The sequence below is a fragment of the Megascapheus bottae genome, chromosome 36 (genome assembly GCF_031878675.1).
Source record: "Megascapheus bottae isolate mThoBot1 chromosome 36, mThoBot2.hap1, whole genome shotgun sequence".
Taxonomy (NCBI): domain Eukaryota; kingdom Metazoa; phylum Chordata; class Mammalia; order Rodentia; family Geomyidae; genus Megascapheus; species Megascapheus bottae.
In genome coordinates, this window is record NC_143544.1 from 6745342 (window position 1) to 6765606 (window position 20265).

Here is a 20265-nt window from a genome sequence, read left to right on the forward strand (position 1 = left end):
CACCTGCGGCCGTTTGCTGCGTCCTGGGGGCCGAACGCTGGCGGTGTTGAGGCTGGCTCTGCTCCTGATCCCGCCTTGGACTCCTGACTCTGATTCCTTAATTGAGTGCATTTCTTAAATAAGTTAGTATTTATTCTGCTCTGCCTCCTTCCTCTCCCTTCCCCTGGACTTAAAAAGCTGAGATTTCTGCACCAGATTATTGCAACGTTTAACCTGAATTTATAAAAAAAAAAAAAAAAAAAAAAAAAAAAGAAAGAAAACCACAACAAAGGGACATCACTGGGGACGGAGGGCGGCCGAGGGTGTGTGTCTTATTGCGTGGGTTACGCCCCCCCGGTGAGGTGGCCCTTCCCAGACTCGTTGGGATGTTTCTGGAATACCCAAGCGGATGGACCTGGGGGGAGACAGGCACGGGAGGGGACAGCCGAGGGTGACAAAGGAGTGAACGTGACGCGCTGGTGGCCTTGGGGCACAGCGCCTGCCCGCGAGGCCCGGTGTGTGCTCCCTGTGAAGGCAGCTGGCCTGTGGTGCTGTTTCCGGTCTTTTCTCAGTCCTGGACTGCTGGCCTGGCCCCAGTACAACGTCCATTGGAAACCTGAATCGACAGGACGGACGCCAGAGGGGCAGCTCCTGGGCTGCGGGGCAGGGAGGCCTCTGCTCCCGCCACCGCCGCCGCCGGGCTCTTCTGCCCTGTGGGGCTCACCCGTGGCCTCACCCGAGACCACCGCCGGCGGGCGCCCCGCCCCGGTGAAGCTGTGTGTGCCGGGCCCCCCCACCCCGCTACACTGGCTCAGCTGGGGTGTCCGCCGGAACGGAGGCGGCTGGTGGTGACCGCTTCTCTGGGGGGGCCTGGGGAACTGCGAGGTACAGCGCCCGCCCCTTCTCTGGGGGGCCGCAGGGGGTCACCGGAGGCTCTGCTTCGTGGAATTCTAGGGGCCCCGGGGGCCCCGAGGAAGCTCTGGGCCCCAGAGTTGCCCCATGGCCGCTGTCCAGGAACGGGTCTCCACCAGGTCCCCCCACGTCCAGAGGCTCGAAGGCAAAGCTGGGCACGGTGAGGTGCTCAGCCCGGCAGGAGGCCTGGGCGCGCCGCTCCCCCTTGGCTGCGAGGTCCCCTCCCGTGCCGGGGCCCTCGGCGGCCTCCGCGCCGTCCCTGTGGGCCTCGCAGGACGGGGTTCTGCGTCTCAGGGTACTGCTGCCGCCCTCGGCGGCCGGGGGCCGGGCGGAGCCCTCGTCCTCCGCGGGGGGGTCCACGGAGATGCATGGGGGGCTCATCTTCTTCTTCCTGCGCACCCCCAGGGCCGGCTCGAGCTCCGCGAGCCGACCCCTCACCTCCCCGGGGTCTAGGTGGCTGTCCCCGAGGCCCAGCTCCGTGGAAGGCCACCTCTGTGCATCTGCCCGGCCTGGCTTGTCCAGGAAGCCCTGAGCATCCACGCTACAGAACCGGTGCAGATTCTGCCCCGTGCCCGCTGCGTGGGCCGCAGGCGAGGCCAGTGGGGAGGCCAGGGGGCTGTGGGGCCCGGATGCCGGCCAGGGTTGAGCAGAGCTGGTGATGTGGCTGACCTCCTCGTCAGCCGGGTCCGCAGATTCTGCCCCCTCCCCTCCCGGGGCTGGCGGCCGGCTGGAGAAGCAGCGCTGCCCAAAGGTGTGCTTGTGGGTGTGGACGCTGGCAGGCCGCGGGGAGCGGGCTGGGGACGGCAGCGAGCCCGCCGCCGCCTGCCTCGGTGATGTCTTCTCGGCAGGCTCTGCGGAGTCGGGGACACAGTCCCCAGAGCCATCCACTTGGCCTTCCAGGGGCTCGGGGTGCACAGCCTCCTGCAGATAGGGGGTCAGGTGAGGACGAGCCCCATCCAGCAGCCACAGGCCTGTGTCCTGGGCAGTCCAGGGGAGCAGGGTTCAGCCTCGGGGGCGGGGGGGGGCTGGTGAGCAGGAAGACCTCGGGTACACATGCTGGCACCGCCCCCACTGGGCCACGCAGGGTAGGCCCAGTCGTGCTCCTGTGGGCAGAGCCTTCCCAGGCCCTCAGGAAGCCAGAGGACAGCCAGTTCTCCACCCCACAGCCCACAGCCAGCCTAGCACCCAAGATGGGTAGGCTCCCCTCCCTCCGTACTGGGCAGCAGGGTGGGCGTGGGGGCCAGGCTGGCAGAGATCTAGGGGCCTGCGTGCTGGCCACTGTGGCGGCAGGTCAGCCAGTGAGGACCGGCCCCTCGGTGCTGTCCTGAGCCACTCAGGCTTGGTACCTTGAGCCTCATCAACGGCAGATGGAGAATTCTGAGCTCTGAGGACCCGGTACCTGCTTTCCCCCAAATGGGGAAAAGACCCTCCCTGCCTCTTCAGCTCCCAGGCCGGGGGAGGGGCTCCCCTTACCTGTCTGCAGAGCATGCGGCTAGCTTCCCGGGGGGCGCACAGGGGGTCTCGGCTCCTAGCTGGGGAGGGTGGCACCGGGAGGGAGGCCAGCGAGCGCGTGGAGGTGGCCTGGCCTGGGGCAGGGAGGCACAGCAACGGTGTGGCATTCCACCCTCGCCCCGGCCGCCCGCGCCCGCCCCCCTGCCCCCGCGCCATACCCGAGGGTGCGCGGCCGACGCAGGCCTCCACCTCCACCTCCTGCAGCGGGTGCCCGTGGGGGGCCAAGGCGGGCGCCACGGGCCGGAACATGTAGCTGTCGTTGGGGAGGGAGAGCATCCTGGACACCGACACCTTGCGCAGAACCAGGCTGGAGGCCCCCGGCCCAGGGTCGGGGCTGCCCTGTGGGGGGAGGAGCGGGCTGTCCACGCCGCCTGCGGCACCCCAGGACCCACCCCCGGGCCGTGCCCGCCCCACCTGCGCTGGGCCCCCGGCCCCCTGCGCCATGGCCAGCTCCAGCTCCGCGTCGGCCTCCGCCTCGGCCTCCGCGGCCTCCCGGGCCTCCTTGTTGTTCTCCTCCAGGTGCTTCATGAGCACGGCCACCACCACATTCACCAGCACGAACTGCGCCACCAGCACGAAGGTGACGAAGTAGACGGGCGACAGCGCCGGCAGGTAGCTGAGGCAATGCCTGTCCTCCCCGGAGCACTCCCGCAGGGTGTCCTGGGGGGTGGCAGTGCAGGGTGGGGCGGGGCTTCCTCCCTCCCCCAGGACCCCTCCCCCAGGGCCCCGCCCCCGGCTCCTCCCCACCCTGCCCCTCCCCAGGGCCCCTCCCCCAGGGCCCCACCCCAAGCTCCTCCCCACCCTGCCCCTCCCCAGGGCCCCTCCCCCAGGACCCCACCCCCAGGGCCCCGCCCCCGGCTTCTCCCCACCCTGCCCCTCCCCAGGACCCCTCTCCTGGCCCCTCCCCCAGAGCCCCACCCCCAGGGCCCGCCCCTGGCTCCTCCCCACCCTGCCCCTCCCCAGGACCCCTCTCCTGGCCCCTCCCCCAGAGCCCCACCCCCAGGGCCCGCCCCTAGCTCCTCCCCACCCTGCCCCTCCCCAGAGCTCCTCCCCCAGGGCCCCACCCCCCGGCTCCTCCCCACCCTGCCCCTCCCCAGGGTCCCTCCCCCAGGGCCCCGCCCCTGGCTCCTCCCCACCCTGCCCCTCCCCAGGACCCCTCACCTGGCCCCTTCCCGAGAGCCCCTCCCCCAGGGCCCCACCCCTGGCTCCTCCCCCAGCCCTTCCCCAGGACCCTGGCCCCTCCCCCAACCCCGCCTCAGGGCCCCGCCCCCTGGCTCCTCCCCACCCTGCCCCTCCCCAGGGCCCCTCCCCCAGGGCCCCACCCCCCGGCTCCTCCCCACCCTGCCCCTCCCCAGGACCCCTCTCCTGGCCCCTCCCTGAGAGCCCCTCCCCCAGGGCCCCACCCCTGGCTCCTCCCCCAGCCCTTCCCCAGGACCCTGGCCCCTCCCCCAACCCCACCTCAGGGCCCCGCCCCCTGGCTCCTCCCTTGCCCCTCCCCAGGGCCCCCAGGCAGCACCTTCATGATCCCGTTCCAGTTGTCCCCCGTGGACACGCGGAACAGGGTAAGGAAGGCCATGCCGAAGTTGGTGAAGGTGGCGTGCCGGCTCAGGCCCTCGCAGGGGTTGTCCTCGCTGCACTCTGCAGGGAAGGCCCACAGGTCAGTCCCCAGGCCTTTGCGGGAGGCACAGTGCCTGACGGGGTGGTTGAGACCAGCAGGCTACAGCAGGGTGTGGGCTGGCTGGGGTGTGGCCAGGGGCCCAGGGATGGGGGGCCTCTTGCCTCACTTCATCCTTACAAGGCATCTGGACCCCCATAGCCCTCAAAAAAGGGCCCCCTGGGCACAGCCCCCACTGCCCCCCCACCATGAGGCTTCCTGTGGCATGTCTGCCACGTGGCACGTGCCACACTGTCTCTGAGAAGGCACAGAGCATCTCTGCTCAGACGGGACAGGCTCTCAGGACAGGACCCTGTGGGCTCGGGGTGCCATGTGGAAGTACCCCTATCTGCCCTGCCTGCCTACTGGGGTGCGGATGTGTGTGTGCAGGTGCCAGCCTTGTGGACCCCGCCTGCTGGGAGGCACTGGGTCCCACAGGTGTGGGCTGTGGAGGAGCCCTGCAGGCCCCAGGCCGCCCAGACTGGTTGCACTCTGTCTCTCTCTGTGGCTAGGGGCCTACGTGTGGACAACTCGGGGAGACCTTCCTGGCCCGGTGCTCGCACTCCGCGGCCACTACTTACCCAGCCTCCCGAACAGCTCCACTCCCAGGGCAGCATAGATAAAAAACAGGAGCATAAAAAGAAGGCCAAGGTTCCCTACCTACACAGGAGAGAAGCAGAGCAAGGTCAGCCAGGGCGCTGGGCCCCCGCTCAGCACGCCCCATACCCCGCAGCGCCCCCCCGCCACTCCCAGGCCAGGCACCATGGGGCAGGGAAGGACACACGGGGCTCCCTGCAGGGGACGTGCTCCAGAAGGGACAGACCCGGGATGGACGGCAGCACCACATGCTGGCCTTCCCTGGGGTCAGCGCTCATGGAGACCGGCCTCCCGCCACCCCCTACGACAGCCTGGGAACCATGGAGGGCAGGGTGCAGGGGCGGTGGGGGGGGTCAGCTGGCTGGGCCACAGCAGTGGCCGCAGAGGAACGCGGTGCTGTGGGACACACTGAGGACTGGGACAGGAGGGGAGGGACGGGAAGTGGGGGTGCCGGGCCTGAGTCCGGCCTGGGGTCCTCGCCTCCTGTGGCTTCTGCCCTGACGCCCCGCGTTGCCTCCCCAGTGCACTGCTTTGGTCAGGGACGGTCTCTGCTCTTGCCCAGATCCTGGACGGAGGCTGGAAGCCTTGTCCACTCTGTCCACCCTCCCATTCTCCTGGGGGTGAGGGCCATGCGGAGCTGCCCACGCAGGGCACGGACGCGGCAGGACGGCGGGTGAGGGGAAGGGCAGGCGCCAGGCCCACGCCGCAGCGTGTCCTTGGAGGGCTCAGGTGACCCCCGCTCGGGCAGTGCCGAGGTCCTGCCTACCTGGGGAAGGGCTTGAACCACCGTGTCCAGCAGGGCCCGCATGCCCGTCGCCATCTTAAGCAGCTTCAGTACTAGAGAGGGGAGCCGGGTGTTAGTGCAGCCAGGCTGTCCCTTCAGCTGTCCCTGGACCCTGCGCCCCGACTCCTGGCTTCCCGCCTGGAGCCTAGGCCGGTTCAGGACAGAGTGCCTGGGCCTATCCTGGGCCCTGCCCCGCCCCAGGCCCCGCCCCAACACCCGGCCCCGCCCCACCGCCCGGCCCCGCCCCCAGCCTGGGCCTCTCCCGGGCCCCGCCCCGCCGCAGGCCCCACCGCCCGGCCCCGCCCCCACCACCCAGCCCCACCACCTGCCTGGGCCTCTCCCGGGCCCCGCCCCGCCACAGGCCCCGCCCCACCCCTGCCCGACCACGCCCAAGGCCCCGCCCCGCCTCCGCCCGGCCCCGCCCCAACACCCGGCCCCGCCCCACCGCCAGGCCCCGCCCCCAGCCTGGGCCTCTCCCGGGCCACGCCCCGCCGCAGACCATGCCCCGCCTCTGCCCGGCCCCGCCCCAAGCCCCACCACTGCCCGGCCCGGCCCCGCCGCAGGCCACGCCTCACCTCTGCCCGGCCCCGCCCCACCGCCCGGCCCCGCCCCCAGCCTGGGCTTCTCCCGGGCCCCGCCCCGCCGCAGGCCACGCCCTACCTCTGCCCTGCCCCTCCCCAAGCCCCACCACTGCCCGGCCCGGCCCCCACCACCCAGCCCCACCACCTGCCTGGGCCTCTCCTGGGCCCCGCCCCACCGCAGGCCACGCCCCGCCGCTGCCCGGCCAGCCCAAGGCCACGCCCCGCCTCCGCCCGGCCCCGCCCCACCGCCCGGCCCCGCCCCGGCCCCGCCCCCTACCGCGGGCTATACGGAGGACTCGCATGATGCGGATGATGGTGGGGTTGATGGGCAGGGCGGCGTTCATCTCGATCTCCTCCAGCGCGATGCCCATGATGGACAGCAAGACGATGGCCAGGTCCAGCTGGTTCCACCTGCCCAGCAAGGGGGGGGCTCGGCACGCGGCCACCTCGGGGCTCTGCCCCCCCTCCCCCGGCCCCCACACACCTGTCCTTGAAGAACCGCCTGAAGCCGAAGGCCACCAGCTTCAGCGCCGCCTCGAAGACGAAGACGATGGTGAACACGTAGTTGCAGTACTTGAGGGCCTCGTCCAGCGACTGGGGCAGAGGGCAGGCTGGTTGGGGCACCCTTCCTCCTCCCCCACCGCCGAGCCACGCTGCCCAGCGGCTGCCCGGCCGAGGACAGAGCCCTGCCCGGCGGGAGGCGCCCACCTTGGGCTGGTTGTAGTGCTCCATGGACATGGTGATCACGTTGAGGCCGATGATGAACGTGATGAACAGGTCCAGGTAGTGGCTGGTGCACAGCGAGTGGATGGAGCGCCGTGGATGGGAGTAGTCTGCGTAGTAGGGCCGGCGCTGGGCCTCTGTGGGGAGGGGGAGGGGGAGCAATGGCTGGGCTGCCGGCCCCCCTCCTGTGGTACTGGAGACCCCCTCCTGGGGCGGGGTGGAGGGGGTGGCTGAGCGCACGGGCGGGCATCTCGGGCAGCTCCCAGGGGCTGTTCCGGCCAGGAGGTGTGTCCCCAGCAGTCCTCCGGCCTCTCTGCCCCGGTCCCTGGGTCCAGGTGGGTCTCCTGGGCCGTGGAGCCCTGGGTTCCAGGAAAGGTGTGGTAGCAGCCATGGCATCTCCACCCCACCTGCGCCCTCACTTAGACCCCACCTTCCTGGGCCTTGAGGCTAGGCGCATCCACTCTGGGCTGGCATGAGGGCTCCCCTTTGCTGATGAGGGGGCAGGGCAGAGACACAGTGACTCCCTGTCCCCCAAGGGGCCACTGTGACGGCCTGTGGCTGGCATCCCTGCGGTAGGCGGGTGGAGCCTAGCGGGGCCTCTGCCCGGCCTGTCTGCGGTGGACGCCCGGCCTGCGTGGCCTGCGTGCAGGGCACCACCCGGGACCCACCTCAGCCACAGAACCATGCACTCAGCGGGGAGGGGGCAGGGGCCCGGGGGCCAGGAGAGCAGAGGCCGGCACCCCATGCGCCTCAGTCCGGCATGCGGTCCCTGGAGAGCTCAGGTCAGCGGGCCGCTAGAGGTCACCACAGACGCAGGGCAGTCACAGGCTGCAGGGGCGCAAAGCGGAAAGGCGTGCACACAGGCGGGCACGGGGGACAGGCAAGAGCGGCAGCGGGGACCACGCAGGCAGCAAGCCACAGCCCTTGCTCCTGCCCGCGGGGCCTGGCACCGTGCCCACCCCGCCCCTGTGCAGCGGAAGCCGGCTGAGCATGCGATGCGGGATGGGGCAGGTACCTGGGTTGGGGAAAGTGCCTGGAAAGACAAGGAGACGTCTGAGTGGCAGCCCGGGGTCCCTGGGGCCTGTGCAGGCAACCCCGCCCTGCTCCCAAGCGGCAGCCCCTCGTCCTGTGTGGGGCGGGGACCTGTCTCACGGGCAGGAGATCTGGGGGGTCCCGTCTACCTCCTGGGCCCCTTGAGGGGACCCTGACACCTGCCATAGTGGACACCTGGCTGCCTGCTGCTACTGTCCCCTCTGCTGAGGCTCCCGCGCAAGGTGGCCATGTGCAGAGCCATTCGGGCTCCGGGCTGCAGTGCAGGCCGGCCTGGGAGCCGGGCCACACAGTGTCCCCGGGCCCTGCCACGCCACCGCCTCCGGGCGCCTTACTCCTGCGCCTCCGCTCCAGACGCCGGAGCCGCTTCTCCTCCCTGCGCCGGGCCTCCTCCGCCTCCTGGTGCTGCCGGCACTTGTGGAAGTTCTCCACCACCACGCCCACGAACATGTTGAGCACGAAGAAGCTGACAATCAGCAGGAAGGAGACGAAGTAGAGCAGCATCCAGGGGTTGTGGTTCTGTACGGGCTGGGCGACAAGGCAGTGGGTCCCCCCGCCGCCCGGGCGCTGCCCCCGTCACAGGCAGGGCCAGGTTCCCCGGGGGCAGGTCCCACCAGGCAACCCGTCTGCCCTGGGAGGCGCCCTCTGCTCACAGCCACCACACGGCCACCCCAGCCCGAGCACCTGCTGGTCGACGCCCACGGCATCCAGCCCATCGTACATGATGTTCACCCAGCCGTCCTTGGAGGACAGCACGAACAGGGACATCAGTGCCTGTGGGCAGGGGTGGGGCAGGTCACCCACGGGCAGAGGCCTGCCTGGCCCCCCGGGCCTCCCCCATCCCCACCCCTGCGCCCACCTGGCCCAGGTTGTCGAAGTTGTACTTGCGCCGCACCCAGCGATAGTGCGCCGCCCGGCACTCGGCCTTGGTGGAGATGTTTCTGGTGTCCGCGCCCTCGCAGTAGTAGAACTTGCCCTTGAAGAGCTGGAAGGTGGGGCTGTCACCCGCAGAACCCCCCCCCAGATGGGCAGGCCCTGCCCTGGGGCCTCCGGGAGCGGGGGGGGGGGCCGAGACCCAGGGCAGGCAGGGGCCACGCACCTGCACCCCCAGGATCCCGAAGATGATGAAGAAGGCACAGCAGATGAGCACGATGTTGCCAATGGGCCTGAGCGAGGATATCAGCGTCTCCACCACCAGCTTGAGGCCCGGGGCCCGGCTGATGACCCTGGACCGGGCAGAGGGGACGTGCCACCGGGCGCAACTGATGCGGTGGCTGCTGGGCAGAGGGCAGGGGGCCTGAGAGCCGGCGGGGCGTGGCCCCCACACCCACCTCAGAGGACGCAGCGTGCGGAGCAGGCGCAATACACGCAGCACGCCCAGGATCTTGGCGCCACCCGCGGAGGCCATGGCCACCACAATGTCCACCAGGGACACCAGGACCAGCAGCCCGTCCAGCACGTTCCAGCTGCTCTGCAGGTAGGCGTGCTCGCCCCACAGCAGGCCCAGGGCTACCACCTGCGGGGAGCACGGGCCGGCGTGGGGGGCCCTGTGGGGACACGTCTCGGGGAGGGAGGGCTGGCGTGGGGGGCCCTGTGGGGACGCGTCTCGGGGAGGGAGGGCCGGCGTGGGGGGCCCTGTGAGGACGCGTCTCGGGGAGTGAGGGCAGGCGTGGCGGGGGCCCCTGTGGGGACGCGTCTCGGGGAGTGAGGGCAGGCGTGGCGGGGGCCCCTGTGGGGACGCGTGTGTACCTTCACCATCATCTCGGTCACAAAGATGGCGGTGAAGACGTAGTTGGAGACGCTGAGGAAGGCCCGTTCCTGCAGGGAGCCGCGTGGTGTCCAGAAGGGCTGTGCTTCCAGCCCTCCCCGCCCTTCCCCGCTCCCTGCCCTCTCTCCCCCTCCTCCTCCCAGCCATGGCGGGGACTCACGGTGCTGCCTGGGTCGATATCTGGCCTCTCCAGGGCAATGGTGATGCAGTTGAGGAAGATGAAGACGAGGACCACGTGGTCAAACATCTTGTGTGCGATGACCTTCTGGCAGGAGACGCGCAGCCTGGCGGGGGTGGGGGGTGGCCAGGTGAGCGTGGGGGGCGGTGCCGGGCCCCACGTGCCGCTGGGGGCCAGGACCTCACCTGTTCTGCGGGGAGAAGAGGTACAGGGCCCAGGTCTCTCGGCTCCGGCACCACTGGGGTGTGTAGGGCTCCAGCACCTTGTGCAGGCGGAAGCAGCAGCTCTAGAGGAGGGAGGTGGTCTCAGCCTATCTGATGTCCCCGGCTGCATCTGTGCCCGCCTGCCTCTTCCTCATGCCATCTCCTGCCCTGCCCAGCCATGGGAGAGGCCTTGCTGGAGGCCACAGCTGGCCAGTGAGCAGGGGCCTACCCTGGCGACCTCCTCCTTTCCACGCATGACACTGCTGGCCAGCAAGAGGCTGGCATAGGAACACTCCAAGAGCGGCTCTGGGATTGGCTGAGGCCGCAGGTGCCCTGGCCTGTCTGGTCCTCCTTCTCCTGGGTTCCTAAGAATTGTGCTCTGAGCCCTGCCTTGGGCTCCGCTTTGGAGGGCCGGCCCTGGGCGGGGGGAGGGGGGGGGTCTGTGGGCCCGCCCCGCCCCACTCACATCTTCCAGGTCGTCGTCAAACTCCATGGCGTCCTCCTTGTGGCTGTCGATCCGCAGGAAGAACTCGCTGGGAAGGGCCGCCATCTGCCCGTTGCAGTCGTGAAACTTGGCAGGCAGGAGGGCCGCTGGCCGTGGGGGCTGAGGGTCCGGCGTGCTGCGATGGCCCAGGGACTCAGCCCGACGCAGTGGTGTGGCCCGGGGCGAGGAGACTGGGAGGGTGCCCGCCCCCGGCTTGCTGTCCTCTGCCTCGTCGTCCGTGCTGCCCTTGCCCTCGCCGGACAGCAGGGACTCGCACTCCCCACTCTGGCTGTGGCGCTTGAGGCTGGGTGCGCGGCCCAGGCTGTTCCAGCTCGAGCGCCGGCTGCTCCAGGCGCTGCCAGGGCCCCAGGGGGTGCAGGGAGAGCTGCGGTGGCTGGCCTGGGGAGGCAGGGGGTGTGAGGGGGCAGCACGGGCCTGCTCCCCCCCTCTGGCTCCCTGGCCCGAGGAGCCTTTACCAAGGCTTCACTGCTAATGGCCACGGATGGCCATTCTACCGATGGGGCACTAAGTACCACCGCTGCGATGGCTGGCCTGTGCCTGGCTCTGCCGGAGGTACACCTGGCAGCCGCCCGGCAGGGCTCAGAGCCGAGGCTCGGACCAGCCCTGGGCAGGCAAGGAACCTTTCTTTTTAGTCCATGGGCTGGCCAGAAGCGGAGAGCTGCCATCTTAGGGAAACTTGCCCCAGACCCTGGGCCTCTGCCTGCCTCTCCAAAGCCCCCAGGGCCTGCGGGGGTGCCCTGTGCCCTGGGGACTCTGTGTCCCCTAGCAGCCCTAGGGCCGCTGGGACCCAGCGCTGACCCGTGCCAGGCGGGGCTGGTGCCCGGTAGAGATCTTAGGCCCAGGGCGAGTGCCTACCAGTGACTTCTGGTCCCCCAGCTGAGGGTCCACGGAGCTGCTGCTGCCACGCCGCGAGTCCAGGAGGCCGTAGGCTGCGTCCAGGTGTGGGGAGCTCTTGGGGGTGGGCATGGGTGTGGCTGCCGTGTGCATGATGAGGGGTGGGGGCAGGCTGCCTCGGGCCTCCAGGTGCCCGTTGGGGGTCACTGCCAGCGAGTACGTCTTCATCTCTGGTGGGAGCGAGCCCTGAGCCCCCGGGCGTCCAGAGATGGGGGTCCTCCGAAGCCCCGCCCGCCCCTCAGCCCCACACACCGGTGGCCTGCAGGTCTCTGAACTTGTCCAAGTCTTCCTCCAGGTGGGTGGACGTCTTGTCCTCGTCGGTGTCGGACCTGGTGGCGTCACCCTGCGCCGGGCAGCGGAGGCAGCGTGAGGCTTCCGTGTGGGAGCTGCTGCACGGCAGCGGGCGCAGCGTGCTGTCCAGGCTAGACCCCGCCGGCCCGCCCGCTCCCGCGCCTCTGCCCCTCACCTCTGCCTGGAAGCCCTCGACCAGGATGGCCACGAGCAGGTTGAAGAGCACGTAGTTGCCGAAGGTCATGAGCGCCACGAAGTAGAGGGCTGCCCAGGACGAGGTGGAGGCCATCCCGTTGTACAGTACCACGTTCCAGTCCTCCTGCGTCAGGATCTGAGGGCCGGGGCGGCATGCCCCAGATGCAGGGCTGGGAGGGGGGGGGCTCCAGCCCAGGGCTCACCCCCCCCCACCCCGTCCCCACAGCCCCGGCTCCTCAGGGCCACCTACCTGGAACACAGTGACGATGGCCCAGAGCAAAGAGTCAAAGTTCTTCCTGTCGGGGACCGTGTCCCCCGTGTCTGTCTTCAGGCTGAATTTGCAGCCAAAGAGATGCATGCCCAGGATGCTGTGGGGGGAGGGGCTGGCACTGAGCGGGGGGGAGGGGGGGGCAGAGGCCACCCTGGCTCCTGGCTCGTGTCAGCCCGCTCAGCCTGCCAGGACGGCGTGCCTGACCCCTCCTGCCGCCCCGCCCACCAGGCCCGGCTAGCTCGGGGGTGCGCTCGGGAGCTCCCGCCGTGGGGCTCACCTGAAGATGAAGATGAAGAGCATGAGCAGCATGCAGAAGGTGGCCACGTTGTCCATGGTCTTCATGAGCACCACGAGCTGGCGCCGCAGCGCGGGCAGGAAGCGCACCAGCTTCAGCACGCGCAGGAGCCGGAACGTGCGAAGCACCGACAGCCCGCCGTCCGCCTGCCCCGCGATCTCCCACACGCTGCGGGCGGGCGGGCGGGAGCCGGCCGCCGTGAGCCCCCAGCCGGGGAGCCCGGCCCCCCCGGGAAGCCCTCTCCCCGCGGCCCCGGCGGCGGCGGCGGCCATACCTGATGACCACGATGGCGCTGTCGAAGATGTTGTAGGGGTTCCGGATGTAGCCCAGCGGGCCGCAGGCCAGCAGCTTCAGCAGCATCTCCAGGGCGAACATGCTGGTGAAGACCATGTTGCTGATCTCCAGGGCGTTGGTGAGCTCGTCGGGCTGGGGGCGGGGCGGGCGGTCAGCGGCCTGACCGTCCGCCCCTCCGAGTCCTCATCTGCAGCTGTGGCCCCGGGAGGAAGCCGGGAGTCCAGGATGCCCGGTGCGTGAAGCACGTGGCCAGCCTTGCCTGTGCCCTGCACGCCCTGTGGTCACCATTCCCTTCCAGCTGCAGGGCCCTGCGGGGCCAGGGGTCCAGGCCCGTCCGACTCCATGGACTGCCGGCTGCATCCACTACTGCCAGAGGCCTGGCGTGTTGAGTGAACGACAAAAGCCGGCACGAGAACAGCCCCGCGCGCGGTCCGGGAGGACGAAGGGTTCTACCGCCCGCCCAGCACCGGGTTCCGGGAAGGCCGGGGAGGGGGACGGCGCCCTGCCCGCGCCCCGGCCCACCTGCTCGTGGTACTCGACGCCCATGCTCAGCGTGTTGATCAGGATGGCCACCATGATGCCTCGGTTGAAGTATTTGCTCTCCACGATCCGGCACAGCTTGCTGCTGAAGGAGGCCCACAGGCGCCCCAGGCCCCCTGGCTGGCCCGAGGTCCCCTGCCGCCGTGGCAGCGGCCGCCGGGGGCTGCCCGGGGTGGCGGCCTCCGCCGGGGGCCTCAGGGGGTCGCGGTGGTCACTGTGCCGCACGTCCCTTGTGAACTCGTAGACCCCGTGGGCGTCGGAGTCCCCGCTCTCCGAGCCGCTCAGCTCCAGCTTGGGGTCCTCCAGGGCGCTGGCGCAGTACGGGCAGTTCTCCAGCTGACAGGTCAGCCTGCCCACCTGGGGGCTGGGCAGTGGGCAGGGCACGCTCAGGCCTGACAGGTGGCTGGGGGCCTGGCCCAGTCCTGCGGGAAGGGGACAGGGCTCAGCTCCGGCGGTCACACCCAGGGACCCGCCCCCACACAGGTCACAGCCACTGGGGTCGTGCTGAGGCAGCCCAGCTGCTGTCCCCAGCGGGGGGGGGGGTGTGTCACTGCCACATGTCACATGGGGAGACACCACATGGGGAGACCCTGCGGGGACACAGGCCTTCGTGCCAGGGTACAAACCCTGTGCCATGCCACAATGTGCACACACAAGGAGAATGCATGTCTGTGTCCCAGTGTGTCTGGTGTTGGCACAACAGCCACACACAAATCCCACAGCATTCACACCTGGCATGCGTGCACATGCTTCCCATGTTCACTGAGGACACGCACCTCCTGAAGCCCTCACACACTCGGGCAGTTACCTCTGGGCACACCTCTCTACACTCACACATCCGGCACAGTCACCTCCAGGCACACTCACTCCTGTGCACCCTCGCAGAGGCATAGTCACCGTGCACTCACAGACCTGGCACAATCACCTTCATTGCGTTCCCTTACCCAGCACACTCATCTACACACTCAGACACACTCACCTTTGTGCACTCACACTCAGACACACTCGTCTCTGCACACTCACACACCTGGCACTCTCACCTCCAGGAACACCTACACGCCTGGACATACTGGCTTCCATGCCACTCACACGCCTGGGCACAGGGCAGTGCACTTACACACCCAGGCACACTCACACTTGTTCCTCACGTCAGCACTCCTGACCTGAGGAGGACCAAAGCCAGGGTGGAGACTCCAGCCCTCGCCAGTCTTCCCCCCCCCCCCCGGTAACCTCCCCATCTGTCCGAGGCTGCTCCGGGGACGCGGCTAGACCCTTCTCTGAGGTGAGTGTGGAATGCATGCCCGCCCTCCCCGGCCTCTGCCTCGGGGTGTGGCCCGGCCTTACCGTGCTCCCCGACCACATGCTGGATCTTCTCGCAGGGACTCAGGGGTGTGCGTCCTGCAGCCCCGGGGCCTCCAGCAGCTTGCTTCCCCTTGAGCCCGGCAGCCACGCCGTCCTTGCCGCTGCCCGCCCCCGAGGGCAGGATAGTAGGGTAATTCATGGCTCCCAGCCCCGAGGCCAGCTTGAGGCTGGCGGCTGCGCTGGCCGCCGCTTGCGCCACCCTAGCCCTCTCCTGGGGCCCCTCAACGTGGCAGTCAGCGTGGTAGATGCTGTGCACAGACTCAGAGTCAGGCGGCACGGGGCCCGGGGACGGAGGGGAGGGTGGCGTGCCGGCAGGGACCAGCCTGTTCTCACTGGTGCCGGGCTCGGGGCTGGGCCTGCGTGGGCCGCCGTGGCTGAAGTGGTAGTGGTGGTGGTGGTGGTGGTGGTGATGGTAGACCAGGTGGTGCACCGAGGCGGAGTGCCGTCCGGCGCGGTGGTGGCGCTGCCCGGGGCCCGGGCCATGCAGGGCGCTGCCGGGGTCCACCTTCTTGCGTCCACGGCTCCGCCAGCGGGCGTAGAGACGCAGACCGCGCCGCTTCACCTTGCGGAAGACGTGGCCCAGGTACCTGAGCAGCTCCTCGTAGCAGCTGCCCGGCTCCGAGAAGCTGGCCAGCGTGCTGTCGTTGGACAGGTAGCGGGCGCGCTGCTCCCGCATCAGCTGGTTCTCCCGCTGCTTTGTCTCCGAGAACTGCGTGGCGATCACCACCAGGCACAGGTTGATCATGAAGAAGGAGCCGACCTGCGGCGGCAGGGCGGGCGTGAGAGCGCGCGCGACGCCACCCGAGGGCAGCGCCCCCCACCCCTGCCCACACTCACGATGATGAGCAGGACGAAGTAGATGAAGTTGTAGAAGGAGTGGGCGTCCATGACGTAGTACATGATGTCCACCCAGCCCTCCAGCGTGATCACCTGGGGGGGGGGCAGCGCGGGGACACGCCTGGCCTGGGGCCGCCTCCCGGCAGCGTGGGCCTGTGTCCCACCCCCCACCCCATCCCCGCTGCGGATGGGGACCCCGTGGCCGCATTCCACGCCGGTGCCCACCTGAAATATGGCGATCCAGGCGTAGCCGATGTTGTCGAAGTTGATGGCGCCGTTGTGGGGGTTGAAGTCCCCGGAGCGGCACACGTTGTAGTACTGGTTCCAGTTGATGCAGGCGTTGCGGCCGGCGCCGGCGCCCTCGGCCTGCGGCTGCCCGTACGCCTCCCAGCCCAGCGTGCACTGCACCCGCAGCTCCCGGCGGCTGGGGATGTGGGAGCACTTCTGCATGCCGTTGTCGCGGCGCGAGGAGCAGATGAACGGGTTCTCCTCGCCCTCCTCCGTCTGGTAGTACGGCCGCAGGAACGTCAGGTTGTTGTTCCTGGGCGAGAGCAGGGCCACGGTCGGGGGAGCGTGGGGCCCTCACGCACCTGCCCGGCCTGAGTCCCACTGGCCACGCCGCCCCTGCTGTCCCAGGCCCCCACTCCCTTGCCCCAGCCACAGTGCAGGTCAAGAGCAAGGGAGGTGGGCACAGGGCAGAGCCGCTGCCTCCCCCTCGGCTGGGCTGCCGCCAGTGGCACCACGGAGGTTTCCCCAGGCTGCCCTGCCTTCTCCTCACTGCCAAGAGTCAGGGGCCTCAGCTGAGTCCTCCTGGTCCTCCCCATCCTCCTCCCGTCTTCTTCGTCCCCTCCTCTTCCCCTTTCTCCTCCTCCTCTTCCCCGCTCCTCCTCTTCCTGGTCCCCCCACTCCTCTTTGTCCTCCCAAGTGGGGCCCGTTCTCTCCCCCGACCCTGGGCACTGCCTTGCCCCCTCCCTGGGAAAGTGCCAGAATCTGAGAGCAGAGAGACGATGCCTGGGCCCTGGGGGCAGCCAGTGCCTCAGGGGACCTGGGCAGGGCTGGCTCAGCACATGAGCCCCCGCTCAGGCGGCCTGGCAGGCCAGCAGCCCTCGGGATGAGAGGGATGAGGTGACCCTCTGGGGCCAGACCCTGAGGCCTGGAAAGGGGGTGCCTGCAGGGCAGCTGGGTGAGGAGCCCCGGGTGGCGGCCGGCCGGTGGTGGACGTGGGGTGGGGCCTGCGCACCTGACGAAGGCGCTGTCCAGGAAGCAGCGATTCCGAAGGAGGCCAGCCCAGAGCTGGACGCCGACGATGCCGAAGATGAAGAAGACAAAGAAGCAGAGCAGCAGTACGTTTCCCAGCATGGGCAGCGTGTCCAGCAGCAGGGTGACGAGGATACGCATGCCTGCGGGGGGCAGGGGGTGGGCGCTGGCAGCGGGCACAGCCTGGCTCTCCTGGCTGTGCCATGGGGTCCAAGCCAGGCGGGCCACCCAGGAAGGAGGTCAGTGGAGACTCCACATCACCAGATGGTCGGCAAGGCTACAGGGTAGGCATGGACTCAGGCAGACTGGGCGGTAGCCCCGAGGGTCAGCTCACGGGGGCCTGGCCACAGACACCTGTAGACCACTGAGCTGTGGGCGCTGTGCCCCAGAACAAAGCAGCTCCATGTGGCCACTCAACACATAAGGAAAACCCAATCACCATCGTGTGCAGAGGAGCGTGTGTGTGTGGAGAGACATCCAACTGCACCTACAACCGCCTGCATGCCCGGGCCATCCCCACGGTACCAGACCTCCACGACTTGGCAGGGACCCCGTCCCTCCACCCCTCGGCTGGGGCCCCGTCCTGGGGCAGAGGCCAGCCCTCCTCCCGGCCCCCCTGAGATGGCCAGTCATGCCATCAGGGTGGCCGTCGAGCGGCGCCCGCCTCCTGAGGTGGCAGTCCTCCCGCGGGTGCGTTCGGGGCGGCTGGGCACTTACTAGGCACACGGTTGATGGCGCGAAGGGGACGAAGTACGCGCACCGTGCGGATGGCCGAGAGGCTCACATTGTGTCCATCCAGCGAGTATTCCATCATACTGGGGGGACGAGGCGGAGGCTGAGGGCGTGTCCAGCCGGGGAGAGCCACGCCCGTGAGGACTCCGTCCCGACCCCCCTCCCGTCCCTGGCACTGGCCCTCTCCTGCTCTCAGGACCCAAGGTCAGGCCCCTGGCTGGGGCAGCGGTGGGGGGGGGTTCAAGGCCTACCCCGCCATGACAATAAAGAAGTCCAGCCTGTTCCAGGTGTCGCCCAGGTAGCACTTCTGCCCAAACAGCCCCAGGGCCACCATCTTGATGACCATTTCCACCGCGAAGAAGGCAAAGATGAAGTCATCGAAGGCCTGGCAGAAAAGGCTGTCAGGACTGGGGGTCCGGGCCCCGCTCCCCCCTTCCCGCCCGCCCCCTCCCCCGCCCCGCTGCCCACCTCCAGGATGTGGCAGCGCTCCGAGCGGCACTCCACGTCCTCGCAGGGCTGGAACATGCCGAGGGTCACACAGTTGAGCATGATGACCAGCATGCTGACGTGCTCGAACCACGTGCGGAGGCGGGTTAAGGAGCACAAGAGAGTGCACGGCGCCTGGTGCCCCCCCCCCCCCCAGCTCGGCCTGGGAGCAGGAATGCATGTCCTGCTGCATGTGGCCACAAGGGGGCAGCACGGGTCCACATTGGTCCCTGCTGGCTGCCCAGACCCAGGAAGGCCTGGTGGGGGCAGCTCAGAGATGTCGAGAGCCCAGGGCTGGGGCCCCACACACTTGCGTGCTCTCCCCACACTGCAGAGATGTTTCGCAGGGGCTGCAGCATCCACCCAGAGTGGGCTCAGGCCCGGCAAGGGACCTGGAATGGGCCACTCCCCTCCTGCTGCCCAGGAAGGCGACAGGGTGGCATTTGCACAGACCTCCTACGTCAGTATGTAGCCATGCCCAGAGCATGGGCCCATGGCAGAAGGGCACCGGGACCGGGAGATTGTGTGGCCAGCCAGGGGCAATGACACTAGCCCACAGGGGGTGCCCGGGGCGGGGCGGGCCGGGGAGGCCACTGCTGCCACCATGGCGGCCGCAGTCTTAGAAGAGCTTCCTTTCCTTTGCCATTGGGCCTGGCCTGGAGCTGAGGAGACAAGGAAAGGCTGGGGGCACTGGACACCCCTTTCCAAGGTTCCAATCCTACCCCCTCCACCTCCCCCAGCCAGACCCCCAGCCCACGGCGGCGCCAGCCTCGATGTAATTACCGTTCCCGCTGAGAGCGCCATAATTGCAGGTAATGGGCTCAGCTGTAAATGGGGCCTCTGCTGTAAATGGGGCTGCGGAAAACAGAAATCACCCTCCTGCCAGGAGGGCCACGGGGGCCCCCACTCAGGCGGGCTGTGGCTCTGAGCAGTGCTGTGTGCCTTGCACACCACACAGCTGCCCCATGCCACCCTCAGCCCTGGACAGATGAGGTGGGGAGCGGGGGGGGCACAGGCAGAGGAAATGTGGAGCTGGGACCCCCAGGCCTCCAGCACCTTTGTGTCTTTCACTGCCCCCCACAGCGCCTCTGGCAGAGCCACCTGTGTGCAGCCTGGGGGACATGTCAGGGACAGGACTGTCCTGGGTTCTATCAGACCCAGGGCAGGGAGGGGCCCTGCGGCCCAGCAGTCAGCAACAAACTCAAACAACAGAAGGGCTGAGGAAGGGGCCCCGGAACCCAGCCCTGGAGTCTGAGCTGGGGGGGGCTGGCCGCCAGTCCCACGGTCACGTTCAAACACTGTGACAACCCTGTCTGACACAGGCTCTGAGTTGTTTAGCCGGCATGCCTGCCCATCTCTTCAATTCTTGGGGCCTGTGTATGGTGGAGGGGCTCGGCCACCTTCCAGCTCCTGCAGCCCCTGCGGGGCTGGCACACCATTCCAGAACCCAGTTCTGGGGACCCTGACACCGCCCCTAGGTCTTCTGGGAGGAGACCCTCCCATACCCCCGCCCCAGGAGTCTTGAACACAGGCCTCCCCGAAGCCCGAGCACACATCCCTCCTCAAGGTCCCCTTCTTCCCGCTTGACCGACCAGTGCTGCTCTTAGGATAGAGCTGGGGTGCTCTCCAAGTTGCTTGGCTCCAATGCACTCCCAAAGAGCACCCCAATGTGCCCCACACGAGCCTGGAGGAGGTGACGTGGGCCAGGACATGCTGGTGACCCCCGCTGTCCATGGTGCTGAAGTGGACTGCGCGGGGCCTGTCCAGGACGGGGCAGGGCTGGGAGGCGGGGGGGGGGGGGGAGGACCAGGGCTCGGCTGCCCCCGCCCCCTGGCACGGCCTTCTCAGAGGCCACTCCATCCACCAGAGGGAGAGCTCAACATTGCTCTCCGAGACTCTTGAGAAAGTGACCGTTTCCCCTGCCCCAAACCCAGGTAGGCCTCATGCTGTGCCAGGCAAGGTGCCCACGCCCCCCTTGGACCTGGCAGGCCTACCACTCGCTCCCTGTCCTCTAATATCTTGCGCTCCTGAGCATCACAGCCAGCCAGGCCCCCAAGTCCTCTGAGCGACCCACACCCAGGCTGGACAGCTGGGGGGGGGGTTAAGTTTGCTGGATCCACCACCACTGGCTGTTCCACCTCTCTGGACTCAGTCTCCCCTTTGCGCCGTGTGGGAGGTTACACGGTCCCTCAGACGCTGGCCCCTCCCACGCAGTGACACATCATAGCCTGGACTACGGCCCTGGACTGGGGCCCTTGGGAGGGCATGGAGGAGGAGAGTGGGGTGGTGGCAGCTTGAAATCCCCACCCAGGATCCCTCCAGTCCCAGAGTCCAACAACAGCTACCAGTCCTCCTCAGACAGACC

The 20265-nt window shown here is 68.9% G+C and overlaps 1 protein-coding gene across 1 annotated transcript; it reads right to left on the reverse strand.

Annotated features, from left to right (window-relative positions):
* Positions 1 to 701: 701 nt before the first annotated feature.
* Cacna1h (calcium voltage-gated channel subunit alpha1 H) lies at positions 702 to 17989 on the reverse strand. Its single transcript, XM_090324781.1, has 34 exons — positions 17883 to 17989; positions 17666 to 17799; positions 17400 to 17497; positions 16666 to 16825; positions 15651 to 15966; positions 15426 to 15518; positions 14571 to 15348; positions 13209 to 13648; positions 12667 to 12818; positions 12375 to 12560; positions 12077 to 12194; positions 11807 to 11962; positions 11593 to 11683; positions 11302 to 11510; positions 10408 to 10824; positions 9924 to 10024; positions 9721 to 9844; positions 9542 to 9610; positions 9124 to 9308; positions 8892 to 9018; positions 8652 to 8777; positions 8477 to 8566; positions 8128 to 8320; positions 7758 to 7775; positions 6728 to 6879; positions 6504 to 6613; positions 6297 to 6430; positions 5421 to 5491; positions 4639 to 4717; positions 3920 to 4041; positions 2818 to 3063; positions 2562 to 2742; positions 2365 to 2477; positions 702 to 1812 (listed from the first exon to the last, which is right to left on the reverse strand). The coding sequence occupies exons 1-34, from the start codon at positions 17973 to 17975 to the stop codon at positions 781 to 783; spliced, it is 6714 nt and encodes a 2237-aa protein (XP_090180907.1). The 5' UTR covers positions 17976 to 17989; the 3' UTR covers positions 702 to 780.
* Positions 17990 to 20265: the final 2276 nt, after the last annotated feature.